Below are 18,821 nucleotides of genomic sequence, written 5' to 3' on the forward strand. Positions count from 1 at the left end.
TTGTTTAATATGAGTTTTAAATTTTATAGGTTTGGATCCCCGACTGGAGATGATTGGAAGAGTCTGGCCTCGTCGTCCGTTTGGTCTTTGAGTTCTGCGAATGGATAAGTTTCTTTCTTTCTGCATTTGTGAGAAGAAATTCCAAAAAGTAATGTAAATGTAGCTAATGTTAGTTATTGTATTGGCAGAAATTGATATCCAAGTGAAGACGATCCTAAATCTCTGGCTAGGTCTGCCACTTGTATGTCGAGTGCTGCCAATGGCTAAATTTGTACAAATATGGCATTAAGTGCAAAGGAATAGTAGGCTAATGTTAGGTGCTTTTCTAACCATGTTTAGTATATCTTATATTTTTCACAGTAGTGGATGTCCAACTGGAGATGATCCCATGTGTCTGGCCATTGAGAGGTGACATTGCCGAAAAGTGATTTTGTTATTTAAAATGACCTGAGTTAATGTAGACTTTGAAGTTTGCTAATGTAAATGATTTAATGGGATGCTACTTGTTATCCAAGTCCAGATGATCATAAATGTCTGGCTAGATCTATTGCTTGGACCTTGGGTGCTCGCACTAGTTTATATATTTGATCTAGAAAATATAGGAACGATGATGATTGCTCATTTCTGTGCATGTTTGATTATATTGAATTGACAGAAATTGATCTCCAAGTGCAGATGATCCTAAATCTCTGGCTAGATCTATTGCTTGGATTTTGAGTGCTGTCAATGGTGTGGTGGCGGGTTTTAATCAAATTGGGGGCCTAAAATGTCATGTTTAACCATGTCGGATTTATTTGTGATAGATCTTGGTTAGTCTCTGGCCAGGTCAACTGATTGGACATCGCTGGCTGCCATGGCTAATAGATTTGTAAGTAAAGTCCAAACTCATTTAGAGAGTGATTACTTTTGATAACGTTATGTTTAATTGTAATTCTTGCAGTATGGACATAAGTTGATGATTGCCTTTGGAAGAAGGAGTTTCATGGATTAGTCGGTGCCTATTGGGGTCCTGATTGACAGGTATTTATCAAACTGATTTAATAATGACCGGTTGGGTAGTTGGAAACTTCAGGGTGGTTATTACAATGTGTACTGTCATTGTTTTAGTAGGTGGTTTGTCGTCTACATTCTGGCAGGATGTGACCATCTTCACCTGAAGTGTCAACATCTGGTGACGGCCTTGGACTGACATTGGATGATGTTGTGGGACTGATGACTTTGGAGGTGGCAAGTTTATTTGTATATCTTGTTTTTTTTGGTGTAGATTTAGTCAGTAAAAAAGAAGTGGTGTTTGTAGAAATGCAAAATTTACTTGTGTTTAGTTTTGGTACACGAGATTTAGCAAATGAGTCTGGATTATTGTAGTATTAGAAGAGTGCATGGGTAATGTTAAAAGTAATGTAAAGTTCTGGTTAAAAGATGTAGTAGTTGTTGTTTTTTGTTTTTACAGTGTCAAGTTGATTGGAAGGCCATCTGGAGAACAATGAGTGGAGGATGGTTGACAGCGCATGAAGAATGGAGTTTTTGCTGGCTAAGGAGGTTAGAAAAGTCTGATGGTAAATGTTATGATACTTTTGTATGACTAATTTTTGTGTAATATGAGTCAAAGGTAGCCAATGGATGAGCCTGTCAAGATGGTGGTTGTGTAGAAGGCAACAATGGTGTCAAATGAAGGTGAAGTTTTAGTTTGGATTGGAGTGATTTTCAATCGGGTGGATAATTGTATAATTTTTAATGTGTTGCTAGGTTGTTTGTTACCCCTGGAGGAAGGAGTTGGTGAAGAGTGAGGGTGTGTCATGTCACGATGATTGGTGGGGAAAGAGAGGCCCCATGTCCAGGTACAGTTTCATTCCAATGTTAACATTTAGGCATTTAATTGAAAGGATAGAATGCCATTGACGGTGTGTGTGTTTTCAGCCTGGATTGGTGTAGGAGCCCAAAAGGACTGGATGCAAGTGGTAATGGTTAGTAGACTAATGTAACGTCGTGTGGAATAATTTTTAGTGGCTAATACTAAAAGATGTGCCCTTTTTGTAGGTAAAGCAATGCAGTGTCCAGAGTGGAGCCTCTCGCGGAAAAGCCGGTCTCATCTGGATGCTTGTCGGACTCTGCAGCTGGATCTCAAAGTATGTCAAATTGTTTGAATGGTTCAAATGATAAAAATGTAGACTCCAAGATTTCTTGGCAGATGAAAAAGTAGTGCATCTAACATAGATATTCATTGATTGAAGACTTTGGTGTAGTTTGCCTCTGGAAGGCAAGATGAAATGTAACATGGCTGTGTTCTCCATTTTTGTTTGAAGGGACAGTGTATTAAAATCATGTGTTCTCACAGGTGCCATCTTTGTGGTGCTCCCAGAGGAGGACATTGCTGGACCCTTTCTTCTTGGTCTACCTGGCTGGAAGTGGCACGATGATGCGATGGCGCCGACGGACGTCGTGGGAGTCGACACTTTGCCCCTTGGATTCCGCCATGGAGACAGACTACAATTCCCACACCACGGAGATGGATTAAAATTCCCACACCACGGAGATGGATTAAAATTCCCACACCACGGAGACGGACTACAATTCCCACACCATGGAGACGGACTACAATTCCCACACCACGGAGACGGACTACTTTGTCATGTAATGTAGGAAGGTATGTGTTAAGTTAGAAGTGATTTTGGCCAAGTACAGAATGTTTGCTAAACTAGCATGGTAGTTTAAGGGTTTTGATAAGGGGGTTCATTTGAGAAGCACTGTGTACTGGCTGTATTGAGTTTTTATATCTAAAAATCTAAATTAATGGTAATCTCAAATAATGGTAATATTTAATGATAGATTCAATGCCAAAGTGGTTTATCAAAGATGTGTCATATGCAAGACGTCATTTTGTGCGGGGGTGTGAGGGCCCCACATTCCTATCAAATTGAAAGACTGCATATGCCTGTCGATGGTGGCCGCTTTGGTTCAAAATAGGGCAAATTTTAATAGTATTGATTACTAACTAAGCATTTTTTAAATAATTAATAGACTGAATAGGATTGAGTTTATAAATCAAAAAATCCTAGATAGATTTTAAAATTAGGTGTTTGATCTTAGTTAAGTAGTATACTGTTAAATGTTAGTATAAATTCAATATAGAAAGTACACATGGGTTAATTTTTAGTTTAAGAATAGAGTTTTTTTAATGGTTTAGAAGGGACATGTTTTAGCTTTGCATCTAGTATTTGGCCAAAAGTAGTATTTGATGTTAGGTTAATGAAGTGTTTGATCCTCCATGTGAAAAACCATTGTTCTCTATTTCAATGTCTGGGTTATCTTTTTGGAATAAAGAAATGACTATTGATACTTTCAGTGGTTTGTAATAAATCTTAATTAGTCTTACTGTAATAGTCAAAATTCTTTTAGGGATGTTAAAAAAAAAACTTATTTTCTAATTTAGAAACAATCGAATCAAAGATAAAATCTATTTTTTATCACATGCCAACTAAAATTGTAAGACTTAAACTCAAAAATCAAAGTTTATTCTGAATTTGAGGTAAAAGATTAGATTCAAAATAGTTGATGTATGGAAGGATAACACTATCCAACTTTTGTGCAAGTAAAAGCTTGAGAGTTCAAAGGGTTTTCACATGAGGGAGCACCAATCTTTAGACAAATGCAAAATCTAATGAAGTTTGGTAATTGATTCTAAAATAGGTCACTTTCAATGTGTGTCAGAGTACACTTTGGCTTTATTTGTAGTAAAGCAATACACCTTTTTGGGGGAGTATTAAAGACTGCATAGGGCAGAGTTTGATTAGAAATAGCTTGGTGTTAGTTATATATGTTATATCAGTCAACTAAAAATTCAATGGTGGTTTTGTAAAGGAATTGCCTGGTGTTATATATGTAATATCAGCGGAACTAAAACTTCAATGATGGTTTTGTCAAGAAATAGCTATGATGATGTATATGTGTAAATTGGTGGTTTTTAGCAGAAATTTCTTGAAAGTTGTGGTTCTTTCAAGTGAATTGTTGACTGTCTATGATGATCTGTTTCAATAGGTATCAAAGTCTTGGGTATTTCATGTGGTCTAGTTTTAAGATTGGTTAGTAAATAAAGTCATAGTAGTTTTGTTTTGGTTGTTACCCCCTTAAGGTTGTATGCCTAGTCAGGCTAAGAACCTCTTTAGGTAATGGATTCATTGAAGTGTTTTAAAGTAATGTCATTTTAAGAAGAAAGAATAATGATACAATTATTTAAAGGTTTCAATAGTATGGGCCATAGATAATATTATAGATCAGGACGATGTTAGAATGTTTAAAGTTCCCAATAGTTTTTGGCCATAGTTAATATTATGTGTAGTTATGTCTGTGAGGTGGAGATGTAGGAAGTGTAATTTTTCCTACAGGCTAGAATATAGAGTAATGCTCCAAGCTTTTGGTGTTACTAACTGTCGGTGATCTAAAACCATTGTAGCTCGAGGGGATGCTAAGTGTTTCTATTTTGTTTTGGGGGCAGTGCAACACATGGTCATTGAGAAGCCTAGCTTTGGGCCAAGGATTCTCAATGAGGTGTACTTTCCTGAGTTGTGTGGTGGTGGTGGTGCTGCTGCTTCCATTGATATTGGTGGGCTAGTCCATTATTGTATATGCAAATGAGGGGTTCAAAGTAATTGTGATTAATAGTGGTGGTATGATGGGTGAGATAGCAATTGTTGTGTTGTTTAATTTGCAACTGTCCATGGTGCTGATCCTTTCAATAGCTGTGTAAGTGACAGTTGTAAGTGTTTTTTAGTGCTGACAAAATGCAGGACTTTTTCAATGTTTGGGGATCAATACTACAAGTATGGAGCATACAGTAGTGTGATCTTAATGGTTGAGTGGTAGGATGTGAGTGTGATCAAAGGCCTCAGTCTCTCGCATTGACTTTTCAAATGTTAGGGGATTGTTTTTGGAGGGTTTTGGCTAAATACAAGTTCCGAGCATGTATTAGGGTGTTATTCATGGCTTACTGGTTAAGGCACTGCACCTTCACCTAAAGTTAGCCAGTTCAAACCCCGTGGATGTCTTGACTTTTAGAAATTGTGAGGGTAATCGGTGGAAAGTATAGGATAAATAGAAGTTTCGAGCAAATTCTCTCAACGGCTGTGTGGTTGGCACAATGGTAGTGCACTGGACTTTGAATGGAATGGTCCCTGGTTCAATCCCTAGCTGTGCCTTAACTTGGGTGGAAAAATCACAAATTGTGAAATGTCCAGGCCTGATCAACCTGGACAGGACACAGCACACCCAGCAGGCCGGACGTTGCGTAACCCCCGAAGGCCGGAGATGGTGGAATCCCAGAAGGCAGGACATGGCACGACCCGAAAGCCGGCCGGACGAGGTGAATTAACCGACCCGCCCAGGATTGATCAACCTGGATGGGAAAGTGGATTCTCCAAGTCCAAATGTGGCGATACCCCAGTAGGCAGGACGTGGCAAGACCACTGATCTGTACAGGCCTGATCAACCTGGACAGGGAAGCGGTCTCCCAGAAGGCAGGACAAAGGGGAATCCTAGTCGGCAGGAACAATAAAGGGGTCTTGGTTCCGGCTGCAATGACCCAGGGTGCATGGTGTCATACCCAGGTATGTATCAAGATATCTACAGAAGCCCGCCCGCCCACCCAACCAACTAACTAACTAACTTCTGTAGAAGATATAAGATAAAAGATTAAAGATTCAAGATTCGAGAGGAGAGAGGCGACAGGCGCAGGCAGACAGGTGACAGAAGACGACGGACTGGTAAGAAATAAAAATAAAAACTTTACTACTTTTTGTGAAATTATTCCAAGTGTGTAAAACACCTACAAGTAAATACTATAAGTGCTAAAACAGATTAAGTTCACCTAAGTTCAAGTCCTACCATAGACTACTAAATCTATCCTTGGAATAAACCAAGGTGATCAACCATGTGACATGCTTTTCCCATCTATACATCTTATTAGGATGCCATATTTCTGATGTGCATGATATACATCTACCTATCATAGTTTGCTTGGGAATACAAACACTGTGTTGAAGTACAAAGATTTCTTACTAAGTTAGTTACTATTACATTGCCCTCTTAAGCCGTTTGTGTGACAACACCAACAATCATGAATAACTTACTAAGTACGTACATCCTTTGAGATATTTCCTTACCACATAACATGATTAAACATCACTCGTCATTTGAATCACATAGAATCTTTATTTGTAGACACATTCACATTTACAAAGCATACAAATTAACAAGACATATTGCTGTTGCAAGTCAAATCCTATATATTAGTACTGGTCAACATCCGTTGGATTGTGAACACACTTACTTACTGATGCAGATTTACAAAGAATGAATTCCACAATTCCATTAAAACAACATGCCAGTCATTGTTAATAATAAACAGACACCACCCACTTTTGGAACTATTCCATATGACTACTTTGAAATAGAAATGATTAGTGCTAAGAGTATTTTGGCCTTCATTCTGTGTGCTTTGGTACTTCAGGTTAACAATTCCAAACCATTGCTACAACTAATAGCTCAGAAAATGAGAGCAAGCCTGAAGCAAAGATGATTTGAAGAAAAAGTTATTTATTGCAAGCACATAAGAAGTATTAACAACATAGTCAACCAATTAACCCGTTTGTACACATGTCCAAATTTTCGCTGCAGAAAGTCAACCTCTTAACTCTGGCAATAACTTTCAGATCTATGTGGAAGTGTTTTCTAGAACAGCAATGGCCTACTCCACACGTCAAGAGCCAATGCACATCACATTTGTCCCAAATGAACATCATTGAAATCATTAAAAACAAACACCTGCTTTGTCCATTTCTCTTTTTTATTTATCCAAGTGCTTATACCTGACCATTAATCAAGCTTGCCTCAGGACTTGAACCCTCACTCTCTGAGTGGAGACACACTCAGTTAACCACTACGCCATTTGACTCTTGAAGTTTGTCCACTCCACTGGTCATGCTTGGTCTCTCCATCTTGACTGCAAACACAAAAAAAAAACATTTCATTATCACATCAACAAACAGTATTAACCAAATACATACATACCATTGCTATTTCAATAGAAAAATACTTAACCACTATTTCAATGTTTCCAAATAGATATCTACAAGTGTTACTAAGAATGGGGAGATTTCTTTGCAAGAATTCTTAACTATACTTTTTGGGTTTAGAGAAACATCTGCTTATTAGACATGGACTTTTTTTTTTTCCCAACAAAAGCCTTACTATACTTTGTACTTTAGGAACAAATGCTCATTGAACTTTTTCTCAAAAATACATGAAGACCAACTATAGACAGTTGTTATCTTATAAAAAATGACCATGGATAGTAAGTCGATCACCATTTAAAAAAAAAGCTAAGTGTAGTAAGGCTTTTTTTTTCACTAAAAGAAGAACTATGTATAGCAGGGATTTTTGGATTTCAAAATGAACAATTTCAACATCTGTGTATACATGGTCATTTTTCCTAAGATAACAATCATTAGTATACATAGTCATTTTTATAACTACAAAAGCCTTACTGCACTTAGTCTTTTTTTCAAACGGTGACAGCCTTACATGGTCATCTGTAAACACAAAAAAGCCTTGCTAGACCATGCCATTGTTTAAAGAAATAAGCCTTACTATGCTATGTAGTTTTGGAAGAACAAAGCATTGCTACACATGGGTCTATTTGAAGAAAAAACAACCATTACTATACATGGACAATTCTTAAGACTAAAGACTTACTAAGGTTGCTAATTTTTTGGGTTAAAAAGATACTTAGTGCTCTCTCTTAAAAAAGGAAAGTAGAGTAATGATTATTTTCTTTAAAATTAATCATGGATAAAAAGGCTGCCTTCAAAATAGTGACCATGTATACAATGTCTTTTTTCCTTAATAAAACTAACAAGTACACACATGTAGAAATTGTCATTTTTAAGACAAAGCCCTTACTACACATGGTCACTTCTTTTTAAAGAAAGCCTTTGTATACAGCCAATTTTGGGAGATAAATTTCTTACTATGCTTAGTCCATTTTTTAAGATAAGCAAGTGAAGTTTGTTTCTTTAAGAAAATGACCATGTATAGAAAGGCTCTTTTGCTTAATACAATGACCTTGTAGACACACTTAATCATTTCTTAAGATAAAATCCTTACTATACATGGTTGGTCTGTAAGAAACAAAGCCATACTATACTTAGTCATTTATTTGAAGACATAAACACCTTAGTACACCTGGTTGTTAGGAAGAAAAGTTGCCTACCATTACCAATTACTCTAGTCTGACATTTTAGACTTGTATACTACACCTACATCAATAAATAAAATATGTACATACTTTGACAACAGGACGCTGAGTGGAACGACATCCCAATGTGATGATTCTTGCTACGGGAAACGGCTGCTTTGGCGCACCATCTGACTGCTTGACCTACAACAAGATAAGAACATTTCATTTGTGTACTACCAACACCCTACATTTATTCTCAATGACTAAACTCACCACCACCAATGACACTGTTAAACACCGCCAACGGCGCTCGGCATCCAAGCCCCGTCCACTCTAAAATTCAGAACCCCCAGTCGACAGGGGTCGGACATCAAGCACCGTCCATCTACTGCAATTACGCCAAACGTAATGGACACCATCTAGAAACATTCAAAAATACGATTGTTAGATTTATTATGGAATGTTTCTATATGTGTTGTAAGCATTTTTAATAAGTAATAAGGCTATCAACCAATTCATGGGACCATGGACATTTTTTCCTCCACATGGTCTCCTCAAGGCCCCACAGCTCCAAGACACATTGTTTTCAGACACTTTTCGGCAAAACACAACGGGACTGTTTTGACAGGACTCCCGCAGCAGACAGCGATAATCGCATTATTGTTTGAAAATACGGATGCTTTGTTTACATTAGAATACTGCTTGGTTTACTTTAGAATGACATTATGCATTTCCTCACACCGTTGTTTGGGTGCCACTTCAAACTTTTATGCTTACTTCTGCAATTCTTAATGTTGTTTTTCTAACCATCTAGGGTGTTATTGTACTGATTACATAACATGTTTTTCGAGTGTCGCAATTAAATACAATGATTCAGTTATTGCAATTCAGAATGCCTTGGGGACTAAGACGACGTCACAAGGTACCTCCTTGCAAGTGTAAGCAGTTATGTTGAAAGATGTTTTCCTATTTTAATTAAATATTACTAATAATAATGATTCAAAAGGTTTTAATCATTAGTCCAACAACTATCTACACTTTTGGGACACTTGAGCTACAAATTGAAACTATGTTCTAGTCATGGGGTCATGGTCATGAAATTATTGGACTTACCTTGACAGCGTGTCGTCTGAAGATCATGGGAAACATCTACAAGAAACTTGTCGTGCATGCCTAAGTAACAGGAGAAAAATTATGATTACACAATGACATCAATGACCTGCAGAGGCCCGACAACCTGGATTCAAATCTAAGTAGCTACAACATGTTTTACCTCCTGTCTACATGGGTTTTCTGTTGGTACTCCCATTTCTACCCACATTCTAAATACATCTTTTGATAACTAAACTAATGTTTCCTTTTGCAGTGAGCTCAAATATCACTTGATTATCACTTGCAATTCAAAAATTCCTTTCCAAAATCATCCCGAATACTTTGAATGAATCTAACCAACACAATAATCGAGCATAATTATTTGAATTGCCCCGTTTCAAGTAGATTTAGACATTGGCTAATATTACGATTGAAAAGAAGTGAATTTCTTACCTTTGCTGCTGTGACTTTATCTGATGAGGACGCAGCCACCAAATGCAAGTTAGAAACCAAGAAAAATGGATCCCATGTCCAAAAACATCCATTTCTGAAAGACAGTCACAGTTCCAGTTAGAAGTCATTTGCTTTTGGCATTACATGATTAAAAAATACTCACTATTTCAGCATCAGCACTGCTCTGACCACACCCACTTGGACTTCTTTCTCCTTCCGGCAAAAAACTTGCACATCCTTCCCTGTCAATGGAAGCCCCAAAATTTTGAAGAAACCCATTTCACAAAATGCCACTTTTGCTAAAATGATCTCTTACAGTGCTTCGGCCTGCCGGGAATCAACGACGCCAGGAAGACCACCACCTTCAAGATGCTGACGGGAAACGTGACGCTTTCTGCCAGCGAGTCCTTCCTGGACATGTTCAGGCAGGCCATCTTTGCGCTCCCTCACCCCCATTAGTCCTTAACACCAATTCCATGTCACTTTTGGCGTACGGACGCATCAGAGGATGGGCTACTGCCCCCAGTTCAACGCTATCCACGCACTACTTACGGGTCCAGAGCATCTGGAATTGGACGCCAGGCTGCGAGGGGTTCCCAAAACCCACCTGGCCACGGTAAACCAGAGCACCGCTACTCATTTAGGCCAATCCTTTTCCAATATTGTGCCTGTAAAATACATAAACATATCAATCAAAAAACTACTTGGGTTCCCTGTATTTAATTCTATGCCTTATTGTCAGGAGACAAATACAATGACATTTAAGAATACACTTTAAAGTGAACACATACATTAAAAGTCATTTTTTTAAAAAATAAGGGGACATTCTAAGAATAAACAAATGACTAAGTTGGTTAACAAAACAATGACCAGGGGTGTCAGACTCACGTTGGTTCGCGGGCCGCGTTAACGTCAACTCGATTTCATGGGGGCCGGACCATTTTAGATATAATATTTACGTTTTATATTTATTATAAATGGATTAAAAGCCCTGAATATTCCGTTTATTATGGATCTTTTTTTTTCTATATAGGTTTACATTTTTACACAATGATTTTTGAACTAAAACCACAGAAAAATGGATTACAAAATGACTATTAATGATTTAAAAAGGGTACAATCAGGAATTTTAACATACATCTATACTCTTCACTTGAATTTAATCCTAAAACAGATATTCGGCACTCAATGTTTTTTGCATTAAAAAAGTGTCGTTTTTTAAGAAAAAAAGCCTTATTATACCATGTCGTTGTTCTAATAAAAAGCCTTACTAGGACGTTATTTAAAAACAATAATCCTTACTATACTATGTTGTTGTTGTTTTTTAAATAGCCATACTATACTATGTCATTTTTTAAGAAAAAAACCCTTACTATACTACTGTCTTTTTTTGAAAGAAAAAAAGCCTTACTATAGTATGTCGTTTTTTTAATACTAAAGCCTTACTATACTATGTTGTTGTTTAAGAAAAAAAGCCATACTATACTTCTTTATTAGAAAAACGACATGGTAGAGTAAGGCTTTTTTTTCAAAAAAAAGACCGACACTTTTTCAATCAAAAAACAACATAGTATAGTATGGCTTTTTATCTCAAAAAACTACATAGTATAGTCAGGCATTTTTCTTAAAAAAAAGACGACATGGAATAGTAAAGCTATTTTCTTAAATAAATGACCATGATAGTAAGGCTTTTGAAAATAAATATTTATAGTAAGGCTTTTTTCTTTTCAAAAAACGACATAGTATAGGAAGGCTTCTTTCTGAAAAAACGTTACACTATAGTAAGGCATTTTTTCTTAAAAAACGACATAGTATAGTAAGGCTTTTATTTCGTAAAAAACAACATAGTATAGTAAGGCATTTTTTCCAAAAAAACAACAACACTTTTTCATTCTAAAAACGACATATTATAGTAGGGCTTTTTATCTTAAAAAACTACATAGTATAGTCAGACATTTTTCTTACAAAAAAGACAACATGGTATAGTAAAGCTATTTTCTTAAACAAATGACCATGATAGTAAGGCTTTTTAAAATAAATATTTATAGTAAGGCTTTTTTTCTTTTAAAAAAACGACATAGTATAGGAAGGCTTTTTTCTTAAAAAACGTTATACTATAGTAAGGCATTTTTTCTTAAAAAACGACATAGCATAGTAAGGCTTTTTTGCTTCAAAACATTAAATAGTATAGTAAGGCTTTTTTCTTAAACAAAAACCCACCATGTATAGTAAGGCTGTATGCTTGATATGCTGAACTAAATTAGTACTACCTACCTGATGGTGTAGGGGTTCACTCCCTGGACTTTGGTGGAGGCAAACGGTGGTTTCAGTTCCCAGTTGGTTGTCTGGGGACCTTATGTCTGACTGCAACTCCTATGAACATAAAAACATGTATGGTAAGACTTTTGTCTTTAAAAAACATCATGCATAGTATGGCATTTTTGATTAAAAAGGACCGTATATAGTAACACTTTTTTCGTTCTTTCAAAATGACCACGTTTAAGTAAGCCTTTTTTTCTTTCCCTTTAACATTTCATTGATACCAAAAATAGATGCTTCAATTAACATTTTTAAAAATGTAAGAACTATGTGACCATCAGCAAGACTGTTTCACAAAAGCATTCTTCAGTCCCCCCAATGAAAAATGTCCTTTTGGGTTCGGAATTCCACTCCAGGCGTTTTCTTTGTTTCGATCACTAAGAGAAATGTCAACGGACTTGTGGTAAATGACAACTGCTGATGGATTGCAACTGGTTTGACCTTGAATATATTCCGTGGAAAATATCATTGTTTTACGCTGACAACCCCCCCCCCCCCCCCCCAACCTGTACGGAGGGGGGTGCGGAGGGGTTTCGTCGGTGACCCCAACAGCCGCGGAGTTGCGGCGTGACTTTTGATTTACGTGTAGTGACAGGTTATTAGCCGTTCCATCACTTTCGGCTGCCACTCTGTCAGTCAACGACGTCCGCCAACAGAATTGGCGGAATCACCGAGGATCTCCACGGATGAGACGGCGGATCAACGGTCACTGTGACTGAACCCGGCAAAAACGTGGTCTATGGTCTGGTTTTTTTCGCCCCTTGGATCATTTGAGACATTAGCCACAACGTTCAGCTTTTAAAAAGTTTTCATTTACAATAAATAAATATAGACGACAGAGTATGTTTTTGGCAGCAGTACAAGGCGCCTGATTGGTTCCTGCCTGAACCAATGAGCATCCACCTCTGGTTCCTACATTCCGATCAACCAACGGGACCACCGATAAATGTGGCTTTATCCCGTTGACTACAGACTAGCCACTAAGAGTTACCCACACAAATGTTTTGGGTGACGTCTGACGACTTCCATCCTCCGGAACAGTAGGTGGCAGTATTGCTCGGATATACATTTGCCAGTGAATGAAAACAACACGTCTTTACATCTTTCAACGTCCACTGGAAATCACTGCTGTGGTAGGCACTTTTGCAGATGTCCCCCCGCATAAAACGGTCCCGTAAACACAAATTTAAAGTAACAGTAGCACGCCGCTTTTGTCTTTTTGCTTCATATCGTCGTCGTGTTAACAGATGATAAACATTAAAAAGTGACAATGCTGTTTCACCCTGTCATCAAACGGATAGGGCGCTTGTAAATGTAGCGTGTCGAGGCTACTCGTTGGTCTCCCGGCACTTTTTACAACGTCACCAGCAGCACCAATTCTGAGGTGTTGTGATGCACCTCAGAATATTATTTCAACTTCAGACTCACTTTGTTCACGTTATCACCATTCAAGGAGAAAAAAACAAGGACTTTAGGGCGACGGAGAAACAACAGATGTTAGCATTAGCTTCTGATAAGGTTCCCTATGCGGGTACGAGTGGAAATAGATGTCTTGTTAGTGAGTGAGGACCCCGCCCACCCCCACTTCTTAACACGTAGACATTGACAACCACAGTAAGATGTTTTCAAAATGATTGATTTACAATAAAGTGGCCGGGGGTTTGCCTGCGTGATGCCGATTGATCCCTCCAAAATTGATCGTCCATTTAGCTCAGTGTTTACCGCTAGCGATGAACCGGAGACCCCCCTCCGCCATCAAACTACCCCCCCCCACCACCGTAAAGCGACGTCCGAAAGCACCCTCGGCGCCTCCTTTCATTGCGCCGGCGACGGCGTCAAAAAACAAAGCGTCTAGCAATATGAACCATAAAAATGCAATCATACGGCGAAAAATACTGCATAAACATTTACGATGGTGTACTTTATTCCGCTATCAACGTGTCCTTCTGTGACTTGGAGATAGCGTGCCTTTAAAAAGTAATGACTTACCTGCTTCTTGCGACGAGTATGAGGAACACTCGGGGAAGCCTTATCGCCGTGTCACATTGAGGCTGGCCCCGGAGGAGGCCCCTCCAATAAGCCGCCTCCACGCTCTCCTGTAAAACAAAGCGTCAGCTATATGTAAAAGATGATGCATTAGCCGGCTTTGCGCGTCTAGAACACTGGCGATGACAATCGTACATCTTTTGGAGCTAGCCGGCGGCGCTAGCTCAGCGGAGGACATCAAAAATGTTACCTTACTGACAAAAAAAAAATCATGTGCGGTCGATTGGTCGCCCGGACCGCGACAACGGGCGACCAAAAGACCGGCGACAAAACAAGGTAAAACAACACAGTCTACGCATGAATAAAAGCCAACAATGGCCATGAGCAGTTTCACTGAGCCCATGTGTGAGTGTAGAAGAGTTTGTATGTACATGCGCTGTCCCTTTAAGAAGCGACGTCAGTCAGTCCGTCTTAACAAGTTCTCCAACAAAAACAATAAAGATCCGGGAAATTTGGAGCTTTTCTTTAGCCTAATAATTAATAGGGCATTAAGTATGACTAAATAGTCATTCGCAGTTTGTATTTGGGGAATTTGAGCAACTATTTAAATGGTAATTATCAATAACCTTCCGGGCAACCAAAAGACCGGCGACCAATCGACCGTGTACCCCAAATAATAGCTCTCCAGACTGCATGATTTCATTCTTTTTCAGAACTATTATTCTCACAAGGGTCGCAGGGGGTGCTGGAGCTTATCCCAGCTGACTCCGAGCCAGAGGCGGGGGACAAACAGCCAATCACTCGTAGATAGGGGCAATTTAGAGTGTCCAATCAGCCTAGCATGCATGTTTTTGGGATGTGGGAGGAAACCGGAGTACCCGGAAGAAACCCACGCAGGCCCTGTTAAACTACGGGTACCAGGCGGGGGTGGATGCCTAATCACAGGGACAAAGACAGACAGCCAATCATAGCTAGGGATAATTTAGAATGTTCAAACAGCTAGCCTACCATGCATGTTTTTGGGATGTGGGAGGAAACTGGTTTACCCTGAAAAAACCCACACAGGTTGGACCAACCTAAATTCAAACCCAGGACCCAGAACTGTGAGGCCGACGCGCTAACTCTATGCCTTATATTTCTATAATTGCCAATAACGTGCCTTATTAACATTTTTTTTTTTCGCGTTCAGGCAAAGCCAGTGAATGCCGCAACGCTAGTAAAGTTTAACGTTCGGAAATTCCTGCAAAAAAATCACCTCAGACAGCGGTTTTTTTCCTACCAGTGGCTGTGTAGCAGGTGGTACTGATGGAAGCATCAGGTCTCTAAAACGAGAAAAAAAATCTTTTATGACCATACTAAAACACGTTATTGTACATGCAACTAAAAATATGCTACAATCTTCTTTCAAGCTAACCTAATCACTATTGTCATCAAATCCCCATGTGCACCCATGCCCAGGCATGGAAATTCGGGGCACAGCCAATAGTGGGCCAGTTTTAGACCATAAATGGGGCGCGGTTGGGTGAGAGGATAGTTTAAAACAAAATTTAGATGATGTGCAGACCAATAATTTAGTGTTTTATAGCTAAAATGAGTCAGCACGATTCAATTTAAATAAGATTACAGGCATTACAAAACTCAACTACTGTACTCTCCGGACTATAAATCACACGTTTTTCATAATCTGACTGGACCTTCCGCTCACGTGATTTATTTATTTTTTTTCTCTCAGAACCGACAACCTGTCGTTGTTTTTGTTTAAAAAATATATAATTATGTTAACAAATGCCAATGTGGCCTATTGTTCTGTTTCTATTGTTACATTAGTGTCAGTTTGTTCTTGATTTCTGATCAAATAAAGAAAAAAAACGCCCACCAAAACCTGTGACTCATTCTTAACGTCCCTTTTCATCCCGGTCAAAATAGATTGGACATCCATCACCGTCAATTACAGCCAATGAGTTCAAATCCTTGCATCAGCACCCCATTCCTTACCGCCAAAAGACGACCAATCCACCCAAAACGAGACAGAATTCCCCGCCCACCCTGACGCGGTTCGAGCGTGAGCATCGGGGTCTAAACAAATCGACTATCAAAAGGCGCCAAGGCCCGCCAATCAACCCTGATCACGGTTTCCATGACGATGAGGCGCATGAGCCGTGGCCCAGATAAACAGTGATCCTTTAGCAAAACAAGGAGGTCATTACGGCAGCTTGTCAAATCAATGCCCACCGTGTCCAACTTGATTAAGACGTCCCCGCTCGGGCTCGACACGTTACGTCAATAGCGGGGAGGAGGTGCTATAGTCTGTGTGTATGTGTGTGTGTGTGTCTCAGATGATTGGAGTGAAATAGCCATCAGTCAGGGAGGCGAGGTGGACTAATGATTCCCCGTGCTGCCTATTAGAAGTACATGACAAGTCAATCCTGCTGGCGAGGAGACGAATGCTCGCTAGCGTGCCGTGTTTACGCGCGTAGAAGAAGAAGGAAAAGAAAAAAGAAAATGTGGTGACCTTGTAGCGGCAACATTTGAAGCTGAATGTAATTGGCGAGAGCAGATAATCTTTACCTGGGGGCGATTAACAGAATTAAAGGAGAAGAACAAAGGCGCGGGGGCGGGGCTTCTCTCTTCTTTGCTGCCATTTGTAATTTGGGTCGGGATGACAGTGATGAATCTGTCTCGTTCGCTCTTCTTCAGGGGTTTTTTCTCTTTTCTGTCTTGACACAAAACAACAAGGAGAGGTTGGTTGGGGCAGGAAGTCAACATACGCCTACGTCGAGGAAAAAATGGCGGTCGTCATTGGAGTTTATGTCGTTAATGAGACTCCATTGCAATTAGCTGGTTCATGTAGATAAAGGTAATACAACTATTAGGGAAAATATTTGGGGAGTTCAGGAAAAACAATGCCATTTATTGTCATTGTATAAAATACAAAGACCTACCGTTTGTGTGCATACGTCGAATTTTAACGGGAATATGAGAAATTTGATTGCTTTTAATGTGATAAGAGACTAGATTGCAATTTGTGCGTCCATATATTGTTAATACAGTTCATAGAAGAATTTTAGAAAAAAACATTTGGCTAGTTAAAGAAGAATGTCATTTATTGTTTATACATATCCATATACATATACAAATAAAGGAACAACTCCTCTTTATGTGCATACATCGAATTTATTATTATCATACCTGTCAACCTGGGCCAATTCCTCCCCGTATTAATGATTGGAATTCCCCGTATTAAACAATAGAAAACCGTACAAATGCAACGCGGCACATATTTACTCACATAGGGTGCACGTAAAAGTGTTATGGTCGCGCCGCGTTGTCGTGACGCGACCGTGAATGTATTCGGACCCAAGCGCTATGACTCATAGCTGCTTAAATAACGAAACAGGAAATGATTAAATCATTTCCTGTTTCGTGGGAAAGGGGAATGCGTGTGCGCATATCATGCTTAAAGCATGACAATATTAGCAGTTGACGATGACGTTTTCGTCTGCTACCAGTGTCCGAGACGATCCGGATTAGAGCCGAAATGCGTAAAACGAGAGCCGTTTTACAAAAAAACGTACTTAAAAAAAAATCCCGTACAAAAGTTGTTAGACGGCGTACACAATTTGAAATGATCAAAAAACGTAGAAAATACGGGAAAAACGTATAAATTGACAGGTATGTGTTTATAATGTCATACAAAGAAAGGAAAAGCTCCTGCTTGTGCATACATCGAATTTTTTTTTTTTAAATCTGACTCAATTTTTTTAACAGGGATATGAATGAATGACAAAACATATGAAATGATATGTGCTGTCCCTTATTAAATAAATCAAAGTCAATGTGAGAAATTATATTTGTTTTTATATAAGAGACTACATTCTAATTTCCCCCGTCCTTGTACTGTAGATAAAAATAGTTAGTAAAGGGAGTTAAATAGGGATGCCATTTATTGTCCTTGTATATCATAACAAAACGAAATAGGAGAGCTTTCTTCTGTTCCGTGTTACATTATAATTTACTGAGATAATCATACATTGGATCGTTTCTAATATGAAAAGAGACTAGATTACAATAACCTTTCCATGTAATGTATTGTCAGCGTGGGAGGAGAGTGGTTACCATACCTGTAAACTCGTATTGTTCAGCCGCATTCTGCTAGGGATTTTCGGGAAAAGACGAAAGTAACACAATTAAATAAGTTTAAAAACATTGCTTTGCAAACGTGCACGAAAATGACAACATGCTGCAAAGCGTGACCAAACAAAAAAAAACAAAAAAACTTTTCTCACACCAGGAAACTCTCTCCAATCAGCCGTGCGGTGCGTTTAGGGACATCTGGAAAAAACATCACTCCACCGATCAATGTATAATTTACAATTTACAACTGTATGATTTTTGTTCTGTTTTTGTTTTTCCGGACATTTTTTTACTGGCAAATTGATTATATTAAGTTTCGTATAGACATAAAAAACATTACACCTTATTTAACTAACAGTGTGTCACAATCAGATTTAACATTGTGAATATAAATGTAACAAAATACAAACACATTCTTGTATTTACTAGATATAATGTTATTTGATTGCTCCGGATTAGATATGACATTTTTTTTTTAAATTCCACCGGATATAACATGTAAGATTATTTACCATTTCAAAAGGGGAAACATATAACATGTTGTAAGATTTTTTAACATTTCTAAGGGGGGAAACTTTATTTGCAAGATCAAAATTAAATCAGTTTA

The 18,821-nt window shown here is 38.6% G+C and overlaps 1 protein-coding gene and 2 long non-coding RNA genes across 14 annotated transcripts; 1 reads left to right on the top strand and 2 right to left on the bottom strand.

Annotated features, from left to right (window-relative positions):
• Nucleotides 1-29: 29 nt before the first annotated feature.
• LOC144084877 (uncharacterized) lies at nucleotides 30-3,336 on the top strand. Of its 8 annotated transcripts, XM_077613680.1 has the most exons (11): nucleotides 30-128; nucleotides 361-408; nucleotides 804-868; nucleotides 941-1,020; nucleotides 1,111-1,224; nucleotides 1,451-1,539; nucleotides 1,610-1,674; nucleotides 1,747-1,838; nucleotides 1,918-1,964; nucleotides 2,038-2,126; nucleotides 2,336-3,336. In XM_077613680.1, exons 7-11 carry the CDS (start codon nucleotides 1,621-1,623, stop codon nucleotides 2,513-2,515), a joined length of 462 nt encoding a protein of 153 aa, XP_077469806.1. In that variant the 5' UTR covers nucleotides 30-128; nucleotides 361-408; nucleotides 804-868; nucleotides 941-1,020; nucleotides 1,111-1,224; nucleotides 1,451-1,539; nucleotides 1,610-1,620; the 3' UTR covers nucleotides 2,516-3,336. The 8 variants fall into 8 exon arrangements, with proteins under 8 accessions (XP_077469806.1, XP_077469807.1, XP_077469812.1 ...); XM_077613681.1 differs by lacking the exon at nucleotides 30-128 and having other exon boundaries at nucleotides 1,108-1,224; XM_077613686.1 differs by lacking the exon at nucleotides 30-128 and having other exon boundaries at nucleotides 1,111-1,239; nucleotides 1,604-1,674.
• Nucleotides 3,337-6,184: 2,848 nt separating this feature from the next.
• On the bottom strand, nucleotides 6,185-9,408 carry LOC144084707 (uncharacterized). 2 transcript variants are annotated; one of them, XR_013303889.1, is made up of 5 exons: nucleotides 9,344-9,408; nucleotides 8,504-8,649; nucleotides 8,339-8,431; nucleotides 7,539-7,583; nucleotides 6,185-6,994 (listed from the first exon to the last, which is right to left on the bottom strand). It is a non-coding gene; the product is annotated as an uncharacterized LOC144084707 (long non-coding RNA). The 2 variants fall into 2 exon arrangements; XR_013303888.1 differs by lacking the exon at nucleotides 7,539-7,583.
• A 372-nt stretch (nucleotides 9,409-9,780) lies between these two features.
• Nucleotides 9,781-18,601, bottom strand: LOC144084654 (uncharacterized). 4 transcript variants are annotated; one of them, XR_013303867.1, is made up of 7 exons: nucleotides 18,202-18,601; nucleotides 16,649-16,793; nucleotides 14,084-14,190; nucleotides 12,050-12,148; nucleotides 10,328-10,443; nucleotides 9,939-10,236; nucleotides 9,781-9,869 (listed from the first exon to the last, which is right to left on the bottom strand). It is a non-coding gene; the product is annotated as an uncharacterized LOC144084654 (long non-coding RNA). The 4 variants fall into 4 exon arrangements; XR_013303866.1 differs by having other exon boundaries at nucleotides 16,649-16,797; XR_013303865.1 differs by lacking the exon at nucleotides 18,202-18,601 and having other exon boundaries at nucleotides 16,649-17,010.
• Between the last annotated feature and the right edge of the window lie 220 nt (nucleotides 18,602-18,821).

This window comes from Stigmatopora argus, chromosome 11 (assembly GCF_051989625.1).
Source record: "Stigmatopora argus isolate UIUO_Sarg chromosome 11, RoL_Sarg_1.0, whole genome shotgun sequence".
In the NCBI taxonomy this organism is placed as follows: Eukaryota; Metazoa; Chordata; class Actinopteri; order Syngnathiformes; family Syngnathidae; genus Stigmatopora; species Stigmatopora argus.

Excerpts from the sequence above, each read along its gene's own strand:
- LOC144084877 (XM_077613680.1), top strand. The coding sequence starts at position 1,621 with ATGAGCCTGTCAAGATGGTGGTTGTGTAGAAGGCAACAATGGTGTCAA. Across the intron at positions 1,839-1,917 it reads AAGAGAGGCCCCATGTCCAG|CCTGGATTGGTGTAGGAGCC; the intron begins GTACAGTTTCAT and ends GTGTGTTTTCAG. Across the intron at positions 1,965-2,037 it reads ACTGGATGCAAGTGGTAATG|GTAAAGCAATGCAGTGTCCA; the intron begins GTTAGTAGACTA and ends CCCTTTTTGTAG.